We start from the raw sequence: 21,194 nt of genomic DNA on the forward strand, positions 1-21,194 counted from the left end.
TGGAATAGAAAAGGTAACACTATTTATAAAAGTTGATTATCTCCATTTCAAATACCAAGTTTGTCAAAAAGATAGAATTGCAATCTGTCTTTTAGTTACATAACTATACACAATAGGGCAGACATTTTGTGGTATTAATTAGTATTAAGCTTAGCTTTTTAGTAATTAGTGATTTCAACCTTAGACTATAGTTCCTAATGAAATGATAGGTCACATTCTATGACCAAGCCCACAAAATAGCTTCCTCTGCTGTGTATGGATAAAAGGTCAAAAGAGTAGTTGGTGTGTATCCACATTGTCTAATGAGATGCTCTTGCTTGCAAATAATGTTTTGTACATGAGAATAAGTCCTTTGTACATGAGAAATGTATCTAGTTTACAAGTAAATAATTAAAATGTTAATGGAAAACAATGGTGTAAGTGTACTTATTTCCTTTTCAGAGTGGAGCAGGACTCTTCCTCTGGTAAGGCTTCACCGAGGTGGTGCCCTCTAGACATAGCATTAATTTCTCATCTCCTGGATGTTTACCCGTGATACCAATACCAATTGACTAGAATTTGCCTGTTCCTGTTTCCACATGATGTTTGCTGTCAATAGAATGAATATTTTCTGCAAAAAGGCAGTAAATGTAAAACGATAGCGCATTTATACTTTGATCACTTGAGGTTCTAACAAACAGGCTAAAGGCTAACCATTAGTATCTTTAGCTAGTGTGTGTGTGAATGTTCTCACTTATCCAGATCATAGTATAATATTATTATTATTATACAGGATTTATATAGAGCCGACAATATAAGGGAAGACAATACAGTTACAATACAATTTAATACAGGAGGATTTAGAGGGCCCTGCTCGTTAGAGCTTACAATCTAGAAGGGGGGAATAGTATAGCTTAGCTTTGATCAACGTTTTTATATGGGAGAACCCTTAAAATAACTTTTAGGTCTCAAGGAACCCCTGATAATAATTATGAGGTCTACAGATCACGGTACATTACAGTAATTACATTCAAGAGAATAAATAACAGAATTCAAGAGATGTAGTTAGACTATTTGACATCCACAGCTGTTCTATATGATAACATTTTAAAGAATAATAATGAAATTAAACATGGGCAGAAAGGGAATGCAACAGTGAATATTGTAGTGTTCCTTCAAATTAGTGGTTAGTGGAGAAGTGCCCCCCTACATTGATAGGTATACCAGTGGTCAGAGGGAGAAGGACTGCCTTACATTGGTGGTCAGTGGGAGAAGGGCCTCCTATAATGAAAGTAAGAGGGAGAAGGATCCCCTTACAATGGTGGCCAATGGGAGAGGGATCCCCTTACAATGGTGGCCTGTGGGAGAAGGAACCCTTTACATTGGTGGTCAGTGGGAGAATAAAACCCTTACATTGATGGCCAATGTAAGAAGGACCCTCTTACATTGATGGCTGCATGGAAAACCACTCCATTGCACTAGTGGTCGGAAGGAAGAGAGCTTCCTACATAATTTGTCAGTGGGAAGAATATCCTCCTCTGGAAGGCATACATTTTTAATTGGAACCCTATGCAATCTCAGGAGTAACCCTAAGGTTCCACAGCACCTTGGTTGACAAGGGCTGGTATAGGTAGTAGAATTTAGTCACATTTCACTGGATTTGTTCTTTGGCATTGAAGATGTTTCACAGCTTATCCAAGCCACTTCTTTAGCTCTAATGAGTGTCAGGAACATACCCCAGAATTTATATTCACACAACTATCGCAGCCATCTTTTCTTATCCCATCCCAGGGTCCCAGAAAGTCTGTAAAAGGTGTAAATCCTTTGATTCACATAGTTGAATATATGAATTATAATATTAAAACAGCATTATATGTGGAAGACAGATGATGGACCCCACTCCTGTTTAAGTATAGTTGTTCCAGTTTGACGTAATTAGAATAAGGTTCACAGTGTTCACAATGGTTCACGATGTTCACAACTCCCTGTTTTTGAACGATCAACATCTGCTTTGACTCATGGTGATTAGATTAGGATGACTGAGTTAACCTGGCCATACATTATACTGTTTTTTTTATTCAATTTCCTTTAGATTTACCTTCAACTATGTGGTGCAAGGGCGTGCCTGATTGCATACAAATTAAAAGTGTTTCAATTTGACCTTATAGTTTTGATAAATCTAAAGGAAAATTGTATAATATATGGCTATCCTTACCTGTGTGGCTTTAAATACTGGGATATGTTTCTGATCCTCATACTCATTAGTACTAAAAAAGCAGATTGAACATGCTGAAAAATGTCTTCATTACAGAAAAGGTCTTGTTGAATGTGAGTAGCCACTACTAGTTATTTGCTAGTAGACATTGTTACGTTCATCTAGTCAGTCTGTATTAAATAAAATCTCATGTTAAAGTCCAGTTCTAGCTAAAATGTTGTTTTTGGTTTTGAATAGAGTGGAGAAAGGTTTCTGTCGGTGATTCATTGCCATGTTTGTCGCTGCTTGAAAGTTGCTTTTACTTTCTCTCCTAGTGACTACAAAGAAAGTGAAGTAATCTTTCCAAAGTAGACAAAGATAGCCAATAAAATTTGACAGAGGTTCTCACCTTTTCATAATGGTTTGAGAAAGGAGCTACAGGACCGTCCTCCAGGCGTGACGTCACTTCCGCCTTCCACTGTGGTTATAAAAGCCTTCCTTCTACAACTGATGAGCGGTCACCCAGCTTGTACCTTACAATACTGTGAGCGGCTGGCAACCGAACTTGAGCCTGGATGATCCTTTAGTTGATGCTACTAGAAGCATACTTTTATGAAACAAATGTGAGCGTTGGCTGCTCCATTGAAGTTTTAACTAGGGATGGACCGGTTATCGGCACCACCGATATATCGGGGGCCGATATGCACTTTCCCCGATATATCGGAATCGGCCCCTGAGGTTACCGATATTTCAGGAAAGTGCAGCTAGAGGCATCACCCTGGTACCGGCGTCCATAGCCGACAGTTGGCTGTCTTGAAATGACAACCGATGTGACTGAGAAGCCGCTCGGTTGTCATTACAAGGAGCGGGAGGGGAAGTCCCCCGGGAGACCCAGGCATCCTACCTGCACGGCTGCCAAAGACCCGATGCATTCAGCTCTGATCGGGTTTCCATGTAAAAAAAAACGGAAGTGATGTCATGACATCACTTCCAGGTACTCGCGCCAAATTAAAAAAACTGACAGCATTCAAAACAGCCAAACTTGGCGTTTTGAATGTTTTTCAGTGCCGAGGAGGGATTTTTTTACATGTCCGAAAATATTGGGCGATATCGGCCGATACTGATATCCGATGACCAAAATATTGGTATCAGCATTAAAAAAAACGATATCGGTAGATCACTAGTTTTAACACAATATTGTTTTTTTAGAGGCGCCCCTCTGTGTGTTCTTGTTGTTTTTTAGAGATCCTTTCTAGTCTCTGGGAGGAGCTGCCCAAACAGTGCTTTCTTGATGTATATCTTCTCCTTGTGGATTTTATGGGCTTTTTATGATTTTTTATGGACTTTTAAAAACTATATTATGAAATATATCCCATTTCTTTTTATGTGAGATATATTGGGGCTTCACATGCTAACTCACCAGTGATTGCACCATATACTTTGCTGTTGTCACCTTTCCCTACTGTCTGTGCTACTCATTGAAGGAGTTTTGTCCTCAAATGTTTCAAAGACCATATAGAAAATGAGGGAACTTCTCCCCAATGGTTACAGAAACATATAAAAAAACCTGACAAGTTATGATACTTCCCCACAGTATCAAGAACCAGGGCCGGTGCTAGACTATTTTACGCCCTGGGCAAGACCAGCTACTTGCGCCCCCCCCCCCAAAAAAAAAAAAAAAAAGGAAGGGGTTAAAAACTTCTCTATGTCCTACCCAGTGACCCTGATCTGATGGTTCCTCCATGTTATGCTGTCGTACCCAGTAACCCCCATATTCCTCCATGTCACACCCAGGGACCCTGATGTTTTTCACATTCTGGGACCCCAATATTCCTCCATGTTTTGCTGTCATACCCACTGACCCCGATGTTCCTCCATGTGGCACCCAGGGACCCCCCGTGTTCCTCCATGTCATGCTGTCATACCCAGTGACCTCAATGTTCCTATATGTAACTCCAGGGACCCCTGATGTTCCTCCATGTCACACCTGGGGACCCTGATGTTCCTCCATGTCACACCTGGGGACCCTGATGTTCCTCCATGTCACACTTGGGGACCTCAATCCCCCATGGCACACCCAGGGACCCCAATTCCTCATGGCACACCTGGTGACCCCCGAACCCCTGTTACACCCAGTGACCCCTATCTCCCATGTTACACCTGGGGACTCTGATTCCCCATGGCACACCTGGTGACCCCAATTCCCTTTCACACCAGGGATCCTCCATGTCACACCCAGGGATCCGGATCCCCTGTTCTGGGGACACTCACTGGGCGGTATGTAGAGAGTGGCCTGCACTCTCCTCTTCTTCACTGTGATTCCTTTTCCCAGGACACTCCTCTTCTGGACCACAGTGCTCACCACAGCTCCAACAGGCTCCTGGTGGAGGAAGAAGCAGCATTTAGAGAGCTCCGCACATCCTTCATCACCAACCTCCTCAGACCATTCCGGTGCCTCGTCGCTTCTGCTCCAGTAAAGGTGTCGCCCTCCAGTGCTGAGCTCCAGCTCAGGTTCAGCTCTCCTCCGCTCCCTGCTTAAAGCGGAGTTCCGGGCATAGAAACCATTTTTCAACAAACATACCCCCGGGACAGTCAGGGCTAGTACATTCCACAATGGCTAGACTCTGATCTGTCCCGGTTCGCACTTACCTTTTAGAAGAAATACTCACTTATAAAATTTCTTCCACATCTTTGTTGTGGGCAGCTGAAGCCGGCGCGATCCTCTTCGGCGTCCTCTTCCGCATCTTCTTCTCCCAGAATGCGCCTGCTCCGGCCCCTCTCGTCACTTCCAGTGCGGCGCCGCATTCCTCCACACCTTCTGGGCATGCCCAGAAGCTGTTTAGCGGGGAATTCAGCGTCGCCCCGGTAGTGACGAGCGGGGCCGGCGCCATCGCATTTATTCCTGGGAGCGATGACGTTCAGCTCCCAGGAATCATCGCAAGACAGGAAGTGACGTCGGAGCCGCGGCACAGAGGGAGGAAGTAGAGAATAGGTGAGTATATTCAATCTCCAATTACAAGGTAAGTGAAAACAAAAATGCCTAACTATCCAATTCCTTTTCAGGTGAGGGAGACCAAGCGGATGGGCACAGAAAAAAAGTTTGTTTTTGTGCCCGGAACTCCGCTTTAATACAGACCCAGGGAAATGACGACTGCCCACCAGCTCAGTGCAGAGAATCACTTCCTGCCTGGGGTTTAAGCTGCTCAGCTCCAGCTGAAGAGGATCGTCATGCAGGCAGCACTCCGGTGGGCTCCCTTCCTGCCTTCTGGGGACCCCCCCAAAGCCAAGCAGACACCTGGCATCTTCCTCTGTCCCTTCTTCCTCCCCCACTGCCGCCCCTCCCCTCAGCTCACAAGGATCATTAATAAAGGAGAGAGAGTGCCGACTCCTGGCTGCACCCCTAGGTGGCAATGCGCCCTAGGCGGCTGCCTAGTTTGCCTAGTGGAAGCACCGGCCCTGTCCAGAACTATATATAGCGTTTTGGCCTTTGTTTTAAACCTGAGACATAAACATAATGATTTTTATGGGTACAAGATATCTCTTCAATTGCTAACACCAACATGTTATAGTTTAAAAAAAAAACACAATTGTGAATGTACAACGTACAACTGGGGCAAATAAATTATTTCCTGCAAGTGTATAAACATACAAATGTGGTCAGCTTAATTAAATAACCTAGGGATTTTTAATTTGGAGGGTCCCCTGGCCGTTAAATCAGGTCTCCCTAGCCCTTCCTTATAAGTCCTGTAGCAGCAAGTCCTGCAACAAGGATCTTCAGGACAGGATCAGCAGGTATTATTTTAATGAAAGCTGCAGATTTAAAAAAAAGATTGAAAAAAAATCACATTGTCATGTTAAAGCTTATGTGAGATTTTAGTGATTTTCCAATTTTCTTTAAGGGATATCTCTTCTATGACAGATACAATTATGTTGTTCTTCATAGCAGTAAAGTTTTTATTTGTTTTTTATTTCAACCAATAAAAAAAAAACCCCACCAGTAGCATTTCATATGGCCCTGATGGTGTTGAGCCTGGCTGTTTCACAAAAACTGTGCACAGACCCCTGTTGTCCAGAAGCAGCTTGTCACTGCAAATCAGCTTAGTGAACCAATTAATAAATTCCTTCAAAACACATTGCAGTCATTCTACTTAGCAGGCTTTTTCTGTTTTCTATTAACCTGTAAACTCCTCGTACTGCTCTACCCAGCCTGTGATAGTATACACATTGCGGATGTTTATTTTTGGTACTGAAAAAGAGAAAGCACGATGTGGAATTGGAAGAAGCATCCTTTTTGGATAATAGCTTTTTTCTCAGCCTTTGGTGTAATCTTCATGAAAGAGCATGCTGAATCCCGCCATGAGGAAACCAACCAGACCCAAAGCCATAGACTGCTACAAACTCTTCATAGTTTTCTGCCTGGGAATGAAACTGAACTCCGCAGGAACAGCTCCAAAGAGGCTTTAACTTTGTTGTTGGAAAAGGTTGAATGCCCCGGTAATTTAAATGGCAGGCAACAAACTTGTAATCGGGTCAGTAAGTAGATTTAGCAATTAAATTATCATTATAACTTTTTTTTTTTATAACATTTACATTTGTTATTTATATTTGTATTGAGAATATAACAGTGTCCAGTATTTTTATCTTTAATGTTTATATTAAATTTCTTTTTAGAGAATTCTTATTTTGGTTTCAATGTTTGTATAGAATATTTTTTTTCTAATGATTTATTTCTTATTTTTTAAAAGTTTAAATGTGGTGTTATTTATTTATTTATTTATTTTTGTTGTGTTTTTTTTAGCATTCTAAGCAAATTATCAAGTTTTTTTTCTAGTTCTCTTATATTATATATTTGTTTATTACTGTAGAATTATTAGTATATTTATATTTATCATAAACATTTACATAAGTTAAAAAAGTTTTACTAGTTAAAACTGCATCTTAGCTGTGAAATGTACATTTTCGCATTCTAGAAAACATATTAAACATTTAATCAGCATAATTTATAATTATTTTTTAATTGGCTTATAATTTTTTGATACTATATGTATCTTTCATATGCTTAAATTAATAAATGTGTTAAATAAATGTTGCCTCATGTGCAAAGATACATCCTAACAAAGAAAAGTATTCAAACTTTGGTAAGGGTTTAGTTGGGATAAGTGCATTTGGCAGCACACAGTATTGGTATTCCAAAGAGATTCTCCATGCTGCACCACAACTAATTGTGTCAGGGTACGTGCTTTGCATGTTTTATCAGCAAGAAAGCTTAGTAATGGCCTGGTTTTTGAAAAACGAAATAAGTACCAAGTTGAATGGGAGGTTAAAATATTTCTAGACAATCTGCAAAAATACAGCTAGTGCGTTTTATGCAAAAGCATTTAAAATGATCCAAATAAATGATGTGTTCAATTAGAATAGTAATACTTAAAGTGGTTTAGTAAATAGTTTTATTTATTTTTAAGGTCAGTTGAAAATCTAACTAGAAAAAAACTTTAGATATAGCTTGAAAGAATAAACAATATACAGTATAGTATACAGTATATATATATATATATATATATATATATATATATATAAATAAATATGTGTGTGTGTATCTATCTATCTATCTATCGATATATATGTATATATATATATATATATATATATATATATATATATATATATATATACACACACACGCTAAATTGTCAAAAGTATTGGGACACCTGCCTTTACACACACGTGAACTTTAATGGCATCCCAGTCTTAGTCCGTAGGGTTCAATATTGAGTTGGCCCACCCTTTGCAACTACAACAGCTTCAACTCTTCTGGGAAGGTTGTCCACAAGGTTTAAGAGTGTGTCTATGGGAATTTTTGACCATTCTTCCAGAAGCGCATTTGTGAGCTCAGGCACTGATGTTGGATAAGAAGGCCTGGCTCGCAGTCTCTGCTCTAATTCATCCCAAAGGTGTTCTATCAGGGTTGATGTCAGGACTCTGTGCAGGCCAGTCAAGTTCCTCCATCCCAACTCGCTCATCCATTTCTTTATGGACCTTGCTTTGTGCACTGGTGCACAGTCATGTTGGAACAGAAAGGGGCCGTCCCCAAACTGTTCCTACAAAGATGGGGGCATGAAATTGTCCAAAATATCTTGGTATGATGACGCCTTAAGAGTTCCCTTCACTGGAACTAAGGGGCCAAGCCCAACCCATGAAAAACAGCCCCACACCCTAATCCCCCCTTCCACTACTTGATTTGGACTAATGCACAAAAAAAGATCTATAAAGACATGGATGATAGTTTGGAGTGGAGGAACTTGACTGGCCTGCACAGAGTCCTGACCTCAACCTGATAGAACACCTTTGGGATGAGTCAGAGTGCAGACTGCGAGCCAGACCTTCTTGTCCAACATCAGAGCCTAACCTCACAAATGGGCTTCTGGAAGAATGGTCAAACATTCCAATAGACACACTCCTAAACCTTGTGGACAGCCTTCCCAGAAGAGTTGAAGCTGTTATAGCTACAAAGGGTGGGCCAACTTAACACTGAACCCTACGAACTAAGACCGGGATCCCACTAAAGTTTATGTGTGTGTAAAGACTTTTGACAATATAATGTATACTGTATACTTAAGCAGCTTTATACTCTCTGTACTTGACTTTGATCTAGCAAGTGTAAGGAGCTACACTGTGATGTGCTAAAATGTTGTATATGTACATAACACTATCCACAATAGAAGTAATTGGAGGTCACCCTGCATGTTCTTCTCATCAGAACATAACAATATTATTGGCTTCAAGGTGCAACTATCCATGCCTTTGTGTTTAAGAACTTATAAATTCAATTTTATAAATTTCACTATTGCATCACTTTTTTTTGTATTTTGGATATAGTGATATAGGGTTAAAGCGATATTAATCCCAAAACCAAAATTGTAATATATTGCAGTTTACCAATCATTAGATGTGATGGTTGCATTTGTTTTCTTTTTTAGGCATTTTCCCTCTGTTTTCACCTGGTGATCTAGCCAGTAACATACCTCCTGTATTAGAGTACTCCCTCTCTGGATGAGGTGCACAGGGGGCACCTTTGGACAGCATCATTGTCAGTCTGGTGAAGAGGGGAGTGTTAGCTGTATTAGCAGATTTAAATACATAAACAAATACTCCAGCTCACACTTTATAAGCAGTTACAGCAGTTTTTTTTTTTCCTTTTGGGATAAAGGTTTTACATAAATAAATAAAATATGATCATTGTAAGCAAAGATTCGTTAAACTCACAAGGGATTGTTTTTTACTACTACTATTTCTTTTTACTGGCTTATGAAATTTATGAAATTTACAAATGCAGCAACTAAGAAATTGGATGAAAAGTTTAGCGCTGGGGAACACTTTTTGAAAGATAGAAAGTGCAATTTATCTATAACTATATAGATCAGACCAAAATGGAAAGAGGGACATTGTTCCAAATCACAGACAGTCCCCTAAATTTAGGGAGAGTTGGGGGCCATGCAATATAGTAAAGGTTTGCATTTGGGTTTAATGCCACTTTAAAGTATAACTAATGGCAACATTTTTTTTAGTTTTGGATAGAATGGAGAGGCCTCATGTAAGAGTATGGTGACAAAGCGGCTCTCCTGCGCCAGATCACATACCTAGTACTTGATCCAGCACTTCTGGGTAGGGGGCATGCCAGTTGTGCTGTGCTTGGACACAGCACAAGCCGGTCAGCAGGTGCCGGCCAGTGGATGACCGCCGCACCCACTGATCGGCAAGGAGAAAGACAGGATGAAGATCTGCCTATGTAAACAAAGCAGAGCTCAGCCCTGTCAGCGGGAAAGTGCTGGATTAAAATCCAGTACATTCCTTAGTAAAGCACCATATAGTAAACACAAAAACACTGGTTAAGCACACATTTAACCTTTTTATCACCCTAGATGTTTAACCCCCTTCCCAGCCAGTGTCATTAGTACAGTGACAGTGCATATTTTTAGCACTGATCTCTGTATTAGTATCACTGGTTCCTGCAAAGTGTCAAAAGTGTCAGTTAGTGTCCAAATTTCTCCCACAATATTGCAGTCCTGCTGATCATCGCCATTACTAGTATAACAAAAAGAAAAATCCAAAATATATGCCATAGTTTGTAGACGCTATAAATTTTTGTTAGGTTTTTAATCCTGTCTCCCATTTTTGGGTAAACATCAGAACTGGAATAGAGGGAAAATAATTTAATGGGAACACTAGTTTTGGTGACCCTGGTGACTTCCTGTTTTGGCTATGGGACAGGACGTTAGGGAAAATCTCCCAGATGGCACACATAGAACAAAAGAAACTCACAGGGGTTGTAAAAGTTATTTCATTGATTACACTGCCTGTAACACTATTTGTGAAAATGGGAAAATCTAATCAGTCACAGGAGTGCCTCCTCCATTCACAGATCATGTTACATACAGTGAAATCAGTGAGAGAGGCTTTGTCAATGGAGGAGAACATGCTGGCATGCACGGGGAACTGCATGCTGCCAGCTTTAATGAATTCTTTCTTAAGTGCTAGCATGATGGACTTACTCTCTTGTGTGAGATAGCACCCCTCCTGGCTGGAGGCCAACATACTACACCGAGCCCCACTCCAAAAGGATAACATCTTTTCAACTTGATCTGGAACTGACTTCAGAATCCTTTTGATATAGCGTAGATTTTCCTCCCCCAATTCTTAAAAGTGTTACACTTTACCCTTCAGCCCAAAGGCAAGGAGGAAAGCTTCTGTATACTTCACAAGACCTAGCAGACTAATGGTCCTCGTGTGCCACAGGAAGGTTCTGCTATGCAGTGGGCCCTGACTTAGGGTCCCTGCTGCTTATAAGTGTAGACCATACAGCCATCAATCCACCCCTCCAAAAGAACCTCCACCACCAGCCACCGTCACCGCCACCGCCACCTCCATTCTCAAGATGACTTCTCCTCCTTTAGTCTATCTCTTATTTTTTATCACCCTGAAGGTTAAAATATAGGTTTACACTTCTCTCCCCACTCCCATTCACTGAAGAATTTCACTCTCACTCTTTGATTTCATAGTACTCTAGTACTCATAGAACCTAGCAACGTCTTTTACTTAATACAATTGGCATCAATACAGAGATCCTCTTCATCCCCAGGTCACAGTTGATCATAAATTACATGGCATTGCAACAAGCTACAGGCATGGCGATGTTCCTCTTTAGATATTAGGATGGTTTTGCGTTATGCTATTGTGTCTCATTCCTTTAGTTTTGAATGATTCCCACATGATGGTATAATGGCTTGTCAATAGTCCTGTTCAGGATCCCACCAAGGGGTGGCCCCACTTGGTGCCACTCTACATCTCCTCATGTATGGTCCTTCTCATTTTCTCAGCCAAATAGCTCAACCCCTTCCTGTTTAAGCAGACAAACCACAGTGTATTAACCCTTACACCACTTAACCTCAACTATTCAATGCAACACACAAATTACATTTTAGTCTCCTAGCTACAAGAATTTCCCCATCTAATCACCTTTAGTGCAGCTGAGCCCAGAAACCCAAAGCTGTTACCCGCTACATTGCTAGAGGTTCAGCTGCAAGAGGAGAGGGCAGCCCTGCATTGAAGATTTCAACAGAATACAGCAGCCTGCAAATCATGGGACATACTTCACCCATAACCCCTTGTCTTCATCCCCTTCTCACCTTAGAGGACCATCCCTTGGTCCCACCCCCTACCCGTATCCCAGTTCTGCCCCTTTTGAAGAATTCAGAACTAAGCATCATTTGCTGATGTTGTACTAAGTCATTTGTGTGAAATTTGTAAATGATATCAAGAAAATCAGTACAATAGATCCCCTGTAGTCATCAACAATAGATCCCCCAGCAACAATAGTCCCCTCAGCAACAAAAGACCCCAGTGCAATAAAATACCCCCAGCAAAAATAGATCCCCCAGCAACAATAGTCCCCTCAGCAACAAAAGACCCCACTGCATTAAAATACCCCAGCAACAATAGATCCAACTCAGCAACTATTGACCCCCCTGCAACAAACTACCTCCCCAACAACCAAAAAAATAAATCTCATTAACAAAAGATCTATACCAGCAACAATAGTTCTCCCAGCTGCCATCAATAGCCCTCCAGCAGCCAGCAACAATAGACCCCTCCCTCCAAAATAGATCATGCCCATCAACAATTGACCTCCTTCCAGCAAAAATAGATCCTGCACCAGAAACAATAGACATCCCCAGCAACAACTGACCCCCCCCCCCCCAACAGTAGATTTCCCCCCATTGGCAATAGGTCCCCCAGCAGCCAGCAATAACAGTCCCTCTAGCACACCCCAGCACCCCTTGCCATTGCATACATTCAGTGCTGTAGGTGCCAGAACTGCATTCCCTCACGTTCCCACTGAAAAAAAGCCCTGCAGGTAAGTATTGTAACTAAAGAAAACTAAACTTCAGCATAGGAACTTCTCAAATATTTGCTTATTTGACATTGCAAAGACTCCACCACAGTAATGTGACAATCTTTGGGTTTTGCAATGGGCTGTTAAAGTATAACTAAAAAATAGTATTTATTACTGTATGTGCCCCCATCAGAAGGATTCAGACTTTCTAGTTGTTAAGTTTACTGTTATCACCGAGATTGACAGTAATGGAAAATTGCAATTTTGGGTTGTAACCAATACAGGAATAGAAAATAAATTTTCCAATGGAGGCACTAGTTCTGTTGGACCTAGCAACAACCAGGGATCCTTTTGCTTTAGAGAGATATCTTCTCACTTCCTGTTTTGACTATGGGACAAAAAATTAAAGGAAAACTCTCCATTGGGACAAAGATGGCAAAAAAAAAAAAAATCTGATGAGGGTTATAATAACCCTCCCTTAGGCTGCATTCACACCTGAGCATAGCGTCTTTGCATGTTTTTCTGCATGATTTTGGCGCGTTTTAATGAGTGATTTTTATGAGCGAATACTCAATCCAAAATGAAAAAAGTTTTCCCTTAATTGCTCTACCTTATTCATAAATTCATAAATAGTTAGCAAGCCACCTGGGTTTCCTGGAGATAGAAGCCAACATAAGACTCAACTTGCCAGCAACCACTTAAAGTGGATTGTCCATGAAAATGGAAAATACGTTTTACTTAAAGCCCCCCTAAATACAAAAGCTATTGACAAAAAAATGTTAATAGATACCTCGGCCTTGCTTCTTACACTTCTGGGGGGAATGGGTGACATCTTCAGGCCTCACTGCTGTCCTCCAGGAGAGCTGGATGCTCAAAATCCTGCAAGAATGTGGTTCAGCCGATTACAAGAGTGCACTCTCATGTGATTTACAGTGCCCAACTTTCCTGGCAGGCACAGTGACCTTCATGAAGCATTGGAAGCTGGACTGAAATAATTATTTTTCAGTTTTTCTTTTTTTTTACAAATGTTATTTTTTAATGACTTTTTAAAGCCATTTGTAATTGGTGTGGGACTGTAAATAGAGAAGACCTCCTTCTTTAAATCCAATATTATTAGATTTCTAAGGAGTTGGCAAATAGTTTTCATTGACTGTATTTTGCCTTGATTTTAGTGCCTTCAAGCAGAAACAATTTTTTCAATTGTTGGAATGGAACCTGGGGATAAGCTAAATGAGGACACCATGCAGAAAATATCAGTGATTCTCCTGTATTATATATTGAATAAAGAAGACTTCTGCTCATCTCGTGCTGGTGTCATCAACATAGACTACCTATTTTACCGCAACAATCTACTAAACCTACACAAAGATGAAGACTGCCATTACCTGTCTGCTAATGAACTGGAGGACATCCTGCTTGCAACAAAGCAACATTTCCAGATATCTGATGGGCAAGGGGTAAGGCGATTACTACCAGTGTTGGGGTAGTTACTCAAAAAATGTAACTAGTTACTAGTTACTAGTTACTTCTGTAAATTGTAATGAGATTACTTTACTAGTTACTGCATTTGAAAAGTAACTTCACTACTTATTACTTTACTGTCCTCTTTCTTAATTGACCGTGTAGAAGAAGATACATGACACTCTTTCTGCATAGAGTTTATTGTATAAACACAGGCTTTGGGAAACATGAGAACAAAACCTGAAAAAACAGAATAAAACATAAAGTGCAACAAAAAGTCCTAAACTTCATCCCTCTCTATTCTTCGAAATAACGATTGTATCGCACGGCTTGGGTAACGTAGGAAAGCGCGTTCCTGTAGTCTAGTAAAGTAGTGTAGTTACTTCCTATAGCCTAGTAAAGTAGTGTAGTTACCAATATTAGTATTGTAACTAGTTACTTTACTTAGTTACCAAAAAAAGTAATGTAGTTACTGTAATCAGTTACTTTGTAACTAGTTACCCCCAACACTGATTACTACCTACAAATTTCACTGTAGCATTCTTTATTAAATAAAGCAGTACAACAACAAGTCCATTAAAGCAGCTCTGTCCCCAGGGTGAAAAACTACAAAAAAGCAGGCTCTTGTGAAAAAAAAGGTGGTTTATACTAGTTCTCCAGCGAGCAGTTTGTTAAAACTATGCTCTTTTAAGGATTTCCGAGTGCTGCTGCTATCCAACACCTACGGGTATGTGTTGGACTGTCTTTGTTTCTCCCTTTGACTCCTACTTTAATACAGAACCAGGGGCGTAACTACAAGGGTTGCAGGGGTTGCGATTGCAACCAGGCCCCATGCTCCAGGGGGTCTGTGTGGTTCCCCTGTACACCTAAATAGGAGGGGCGGCATGTAGAGAAATCACTGTCCTCCTTTTTCCTCCTATAGCTACAGGAGGAAAATGGAGGAGATTGGTTCCTCTGTTTTCTGCCCCCACTACTCCTCTTATCCAGTTCACTTGTGTTCTGCTGTCTCTGGGCCCCTGTGTGCTCCCCTGGTCCCCCCCCCCCCACTGTGCTGCCCCCCTTCCCCCCACTGTGCTCCCTCCCCTCTCCTGCGGGCTGCTGCAGGGGATGTGTCACAATAGAGAACCAGGAAGGGGGTCGGTAAATATGCAATTTACCAGCTCCTTCCTTTTCTGAATGGACAGAGTCATAGTCAGTGAAATTGTAAAAAAATAAAATAAAATGATAAAAAAGAATACAATGAAATCACCAAAAAATATAAACTACTGACACCAGTGGGTGAACTTCTAGGTTCGCAAAGGTCACACTTGCAACCGGGTCCTGGCATTCCACCACTGTGGGGAGGCCCCAAGATAGCAGGAAGGGGGCCCACTGCAGAACTTGTGAAAGGGTCCCACTGCGGGACCGTAATAAAGGGCTCTGCAACCAGAGTAAAGGGCCCCAGGATCAGTGGGAAGAGCCCCAGGCTTCAAGGGAAGGGCCCCCGGCCATGGGTCCTGGGGGCCCTTCATGGTCTCTTGCACCAGGGCCCTAAAGGTTCTAGTTACACCTCTGTACAGAACCCAGTAGTGTTGTAGGGTTTGGCAGAAGGAACCTCAGCACCCAGCAGGGGCGAGCTATCCGACACTCCCAGAAGTGTCAGATAGCAATGCCACCCGGAGCTCTTTAACACACCACCTGCCATACCATAAACCACTTTCTTGTACAGGTGGCTGTTCTGTGAGGAGACACCACAAGACACCTCTCCTTTACATTTATGAGCTAGAAAATCATTCTCTGTGCACCCTTTCTGATTTACTTTCAGTTTGTCATTGGCACCTGAATTCATGGCTAAACCCCTAATCCACTGTCCAATATGGCCTCCTCAGTGGCCAAAAAAAAGCACCTACTGGACAGGAAAATGTGAGCTGAAGCTCAGCCATGGAGTCAGGCCCCAGACGCAAACTGAATCTAAATCACAGGGAAGCATAGATTACGCTTTTCTGGATAATAGCATACTCTTTCTTAGAAAGGTCTTCTACCCTAAAGTATAACTAAAGGCAAAACATTTATTTTTTTTAAATTTGGACAGGGTGGAGAGGGATTAGAACACCTGCCAGGTTTTTTGCTGCCTGCGTCCCCGATAAGGAGTTTCACCCCCTCCATATGTCCTGTTTACCATTATCACGGAAAGGGAAAGACAATCCAAAATTTTGGTCTGTCACTAAAACAGGAATAGAGGGGAAATCTTCCAATAGGGACACTAGTACTCTTGACCCTTGTGACAGCAAGGGATTCCTTTTGGAAGGATCTCCTCTCACTTCCTGTTTTGGCTCTGGCACAGGAAGTAAGGAGAAACCTCCCCAATGGAATACAGATGGCAAAAAAAATGCCAGGTGTAATACCCCTCCCTTACTCTATCCAAAATTTAAAAAAAAAGGTTTTGCCTTTAGTTCCACTTGAAAACTTTAAATTGGGGAAAACGTTTGTTACATTTTTTGATCCATTCTCAAAGCTGTATGACGTATCTAAATTGTATTCCTTATTTTAGCATACTACCCCTACCCCTTTCATGATTCTCCCTTCCTCCTATGTTTTAAGATTTTACTGATAGCCATGAAGGATGGGTATAAACAACGGGCCTCTCTGTATCCAGAACAAGGTAATCCCTGGAATCACCCTAAATTTACCCTAGTTGTATATATGGGACAGTGAACTCCTTGCCATAAAATATAAGGATGTTAGGATTTTATGAGGATTTCAGTGACCATATAAATATTAAAGTATGTAGGCCAAATATATTAATAAAGGCGAAAAAAGTACAATGTGAATCCAAATATTGCTTTATTTGGTGCAGGATGTTCTTTATCCCATATAAGTCAATCACATAAAAGCTAAAGTTGAGGTATGGCAATTTTGTACAGCTTGGACCAATGTAACTATGCGTGTGCCATACCTGGAAGATCCCCCTGGAAGCTGGAAATTACTGTAGTAGACACCACTACTGGCATATGTACACCTACATTGGACCAAGCTGGAGCATGCAACTGTGTAAAAATTACCATACCTAAAATTCACTTTTATAGTTGGCCATAGAGGCTTGAGAGGAGTCAATAACACAAGCCTAATCCAACTGCCCTCATTTGTGTCAGTGAATTTGTTCCTGTATAGCAAAAGTCACATTGAAGTCTGTAGAGGGGGAAGGGGAGGTGCACCGTACACACTTCTTATTACAGCTATCAGGGAGAAGATGATGGCAATCGGATGCGGTTTTCTAAACTCTTCTTTCACTATTTTTACTGGGAAGCCTTCACCACTGGGTTATGCAGGTTGTTCGTAGACCTCTAGAGCCGGTTCACACTGCCGCGACCAGAAAGTCGCCCCATGAAGGAGTGACTTTTTAGCGCGACTTTAGCACGACTTTTGAGGAGACTTTGAAGAGACTTAAATGATAGGTGACTTTGTCTGTGGGGAATGCCTGGGTAATCTTTTTCTTCTTCCTGGAAAGTCTGATCACAGTCGCTTGAAAATAGATAAGGATCTGACTTAGAGACGACTCCCATTGAAGTCTATGGGCACAAGTCGGATAGAGGTCACCTTGAAGTAGTACAGGAACCTTTTCTGAAGTTGGAGCGACTTCAGTAGTGCATATTAAGACGGCTCTCATTCATTTACATTGCATTTTTAATGACAAGCGACTTGTCGTGACTTGAGGTCGCACAAGCCGCGTCCCAAGTCGGAGTAGTGTTAATCGGGTCTCAAGCCTAAGTTTAGTGAAAGAAAATCAGCACAATAAACCTTACTTATCAGTATGTGGGAGGGGAGGGGAGGTAGGAGGGTGTTACCTCCTCCATGTTCCCTTCCTCGTTCTGTGTCAAGTTAGGGTCACATAGGAGGTCTGCCCTGGGGTGGGGTCTTCTGGGTACCTTGAGGCAAGGTCACTACCTTACACATGGGGTTCTTTTACTTGAACAAATGACTGGACTCTAATTGACTCCCTCAATGTTAATGTACACCACAAAGGTCACTGTTGCAATTTGGAGAAACACACTGAGCCAATGCCCTCTTCACCTGTCCAGCGTATCTCTGCTACCTCAGTACCAGTACCGGATTAGGGTCCCGCCACGTGCCTAATTCAGACTCCATACTCATACTTCCTTAAATGTTCTTCTTCTGTACCTGTGCACAGGCTGAGGACCTCTGTGGTGCCGATCTGCTCCTGTTGCTATTGCAAGTAGTGGGTTTTCTCTGGTGCATGCCACATCTCTAGTAAGTCAAATACAGCAAAAAAATATCCCCTAAATTGGACTTTTAAAGCAATATGTAGCACACATTGTAAAAGCCATATAGTTCATTTGTATTGTGTTACAAAACAAAATATCATACACACATTTATACAGCTTTTTTTTTCAAGAAACGTTACAATATTCAAGGACAATATCATAAATGACGACGCAAGCTTATGTGATGTATTCCAATTCCACCTTACGTGTTTTAAAGACATAGAGGTTCCTTCTTCAGGGGTGTTAGGGATATCAGTTCACATCTCTACAATACAATCAAAATCATATTACATATCATATACATATACTATATTACCCAAAGTATTGGGGCGCCTGCCTTTACATGCAAATGAACAATAATGACATCCCAGTCTTAGTCCGTAGGGTTCAACTCTTCTGGGAAGGCTGTCCACAAGGTTTAGGAGTGTGTCTTTGGGAGTGTTTGACCATTTTTCCAGCAGTGCATTTGGGAGGTCAGGCACTGATGTTGAACGAGAAGGCCTGGCTCGCAGTCTCTACTCTAATGCATCCCAAAGGTATTCTATCGGGTTTAGGTCAGGACTCTGTGCAGAACAATCAGGTTCCTCCACCCCAACCTCCCTAATCCATGTCTTTATGGGCCTTGCTTTGTGCACTGGTACGCAGTCATGTTGGAACAGGAAGGGCCATCCCCAAACTGTTCAGACAAAGTTGAGACTATTAAATTGTTCAAAATGTCTTGGTACGCTGATGCCTTAACAGTTCCCTTCACTGGAACTAAGGGGCCAAGTCCAACCCCTGAAAAACAACCCCACACCATAATCCGCCTTCACCAAATGATTTGGACCAGTTCACAAAGAAAGGTCCAGAAAGACATGGATGAGCGAGTTTGGGGTGGAGGAACTTGACTGGCCTGCACAAAGTTGTGACCTCAACCTGATAGAACACCTTTGGGATGAATTAGAGCAGAGACTGTGAGCCAGGCCATTTTATCCAACATCAGTGCCTGAGCTCACAAATGCGCTTCTGGAAGAATGGTCAGACATTCCCATAGACACACTCCTAAACCTTGTGGACAGCCTTCCCAGAAGAGTTGAAGCTGTTAAAGCTGCAAAGGTGGGCCAACTCAATATTAAACCCAACGAACTAAGACTAGGATGCCATTAAAGTTCATGTGCGTGTAAAGGCAGGCGTCCCAATACTTTTGGTAATAAGTGTAGATATATACCTTTATATGTTTATTACTCACAACTGCATAAACAGCAAGATTTATCAAGAAAAACAGATATATAATTTAAAATCATGTGCGATTGTTCTCTGCCCCATCAACCACAAGGAGTCTAGATCCTAAATCCCGCCAAGAGGAACTCAATGACCACTGAGGCCCCCAAATGTCTATCCTAAAAAGCATGTGAAACAGCCCATTAGACTGATAGTATGATGATAATGTATAGGTAGTGTCACGATCGACCACGCCCACGGCGACTAGCTAACCGAGACGTGGTTTCGTGACAGGGGAGAATAAGGGAATAAGGGAAACTCCTACTGAGTAATAAGACTGGCTGTGACACTTTCACAGCCCGCACTGGCTTTGGCCACCATTAGAGGGAGACTCCACTCCAATCCAGCTGGCTGACCACACACAGGCAGATACAAATCTTGCATACAATCTGTTGCACTGTAAGGGTTGGGGAGCAGTCTAGCAATTATCACACACTACTAGGATTCCTCCAGCTATCCTACAAGCTAGAACCCCGGTGTTAATCACTCTTCCCACTGTCCACACACCCACACACCACAAACAATAGCCTGCCACCACCCAACAGTTTGTCCGCAGACTGGTCTGCTGGGCCACCACACACACACACACAGATTTCCGTCTGTTTTAAAATCTGCATGCAATCTGCCAACACACAGTGCAATTGCATACAGATTGGCATGTAGCTTAGACCAAGCAATTAGGCACTAAAATGCAACAATCTCTTCAGAGATATGAGTCCTAGCTTAGTACACAGAAGTCACTTATTAATTTTATAATTTAATATCCCAAAAGTGGGCAGTGCATAAGAAATATATACAAAGCAAAAGGAGTTACAAAAGATACAAAAAAGATAAAAGACACACAATTGGCAATTTGCTATGAAAATAAAAAGGAATAACAACAAAAATAAACTTTACTGAAGCTTATCCCTTGGTAGAAGCATACCGGAAACCGCGTGGGGACTCCCCAGTTTAGAACTGGCTTCATGGAAGAACAGTGTTCATATCTCAGGTTCCCCAATTTATTGGAATATGGATGGGGGCTGTACTTTAGCCCTTGGGCCATCAACCCCAGGGGGTTGTCCCAGTCTCAGTCCACAGGAGGTTTCATGTCCTGAACTGACCAGAGATGAATTGACCCAGAACGGTGCTGACCGCTGAGTCAGGGATAGGAATTCTGATACAGCGCATCGGTCTGATCGCGACAGTACCAAACACTGCCTGCCTGCCGTTATCAGGCGCCATATAACGGTTTTGTGCATTTCTGTGGATTCTACACACGCTACAAATACAGATTTACATGTACTTGTAGCCCAACACGTGAGCCATAAGAAGGAATTATTTTCATCTCTCTGCCACTAATATTTTAACTTTTATGAGAGATAAAATACATTCCTTAGATCTGATGATACCAGCCAGAGTTTGCAGACCATTTGGAGCCTCTCCTTGTCCCCTCGTAGCCAAGATGTCTAGCAGTTTCCTTTGAGGCCTCAGGAAGGTGACAATTTCGTCTTCGAGGCTCCAGGAAGGTGACAATTTAGTTTCCTTGCATCGGAGACTTTTATTGCCATGTAGGTGTCAACTCTATCCAAGAGAATGGTCCTGTCCCTTTCAGATGCTAATAACAGGACATATGTGTATGACTGATACTAAATACTACAATTCTTAA

General features: G+C 41.7%; 1 protein-coding gene across 1 annotated transcript in view; it reads left to right on the forward strand.

Moving 5' to 3' along the window:
• The first annotated feature begins 6,262 nt into the window (after window positions 1-6,262).
• The window catches only part of SLC39A12 (solute carrier family 39 member 12), an 88,780-nt gene continuing 73,848 nt past the window's right edge, over window positions 6,263-21,194 (forward strand). Inside the window, exons 1-2 of the mRNA XM_082258806.1 lie at window positions 6,263-6,702; window positions 13,736-14,020. Of these exons, the coding sequence (XP_082114932.1) occupies window positions 6,439-6,702; window positions 13,736-14,020 (549 nt within the window). The 5' untranslated portion in view covers window positions 6,263-6,438. The remainder of the gene's footprint in view (window positions 6,703-13,735; window positions 14,021-21,194) is intronic.

The sequence above is a fragment of the Pelophylax lessonae genome, assembly GCF_965119305.1.
Source record: "Pelophylax lessonae genome assembly, chromosome: 5".
In the NCBI taxonomy this organism is placed as follows: Eukaryota; Metazoa; Chordata; class Amphibia; order Anura; family Ranidae; genus Pelophylax; species Pelophylax lessonae.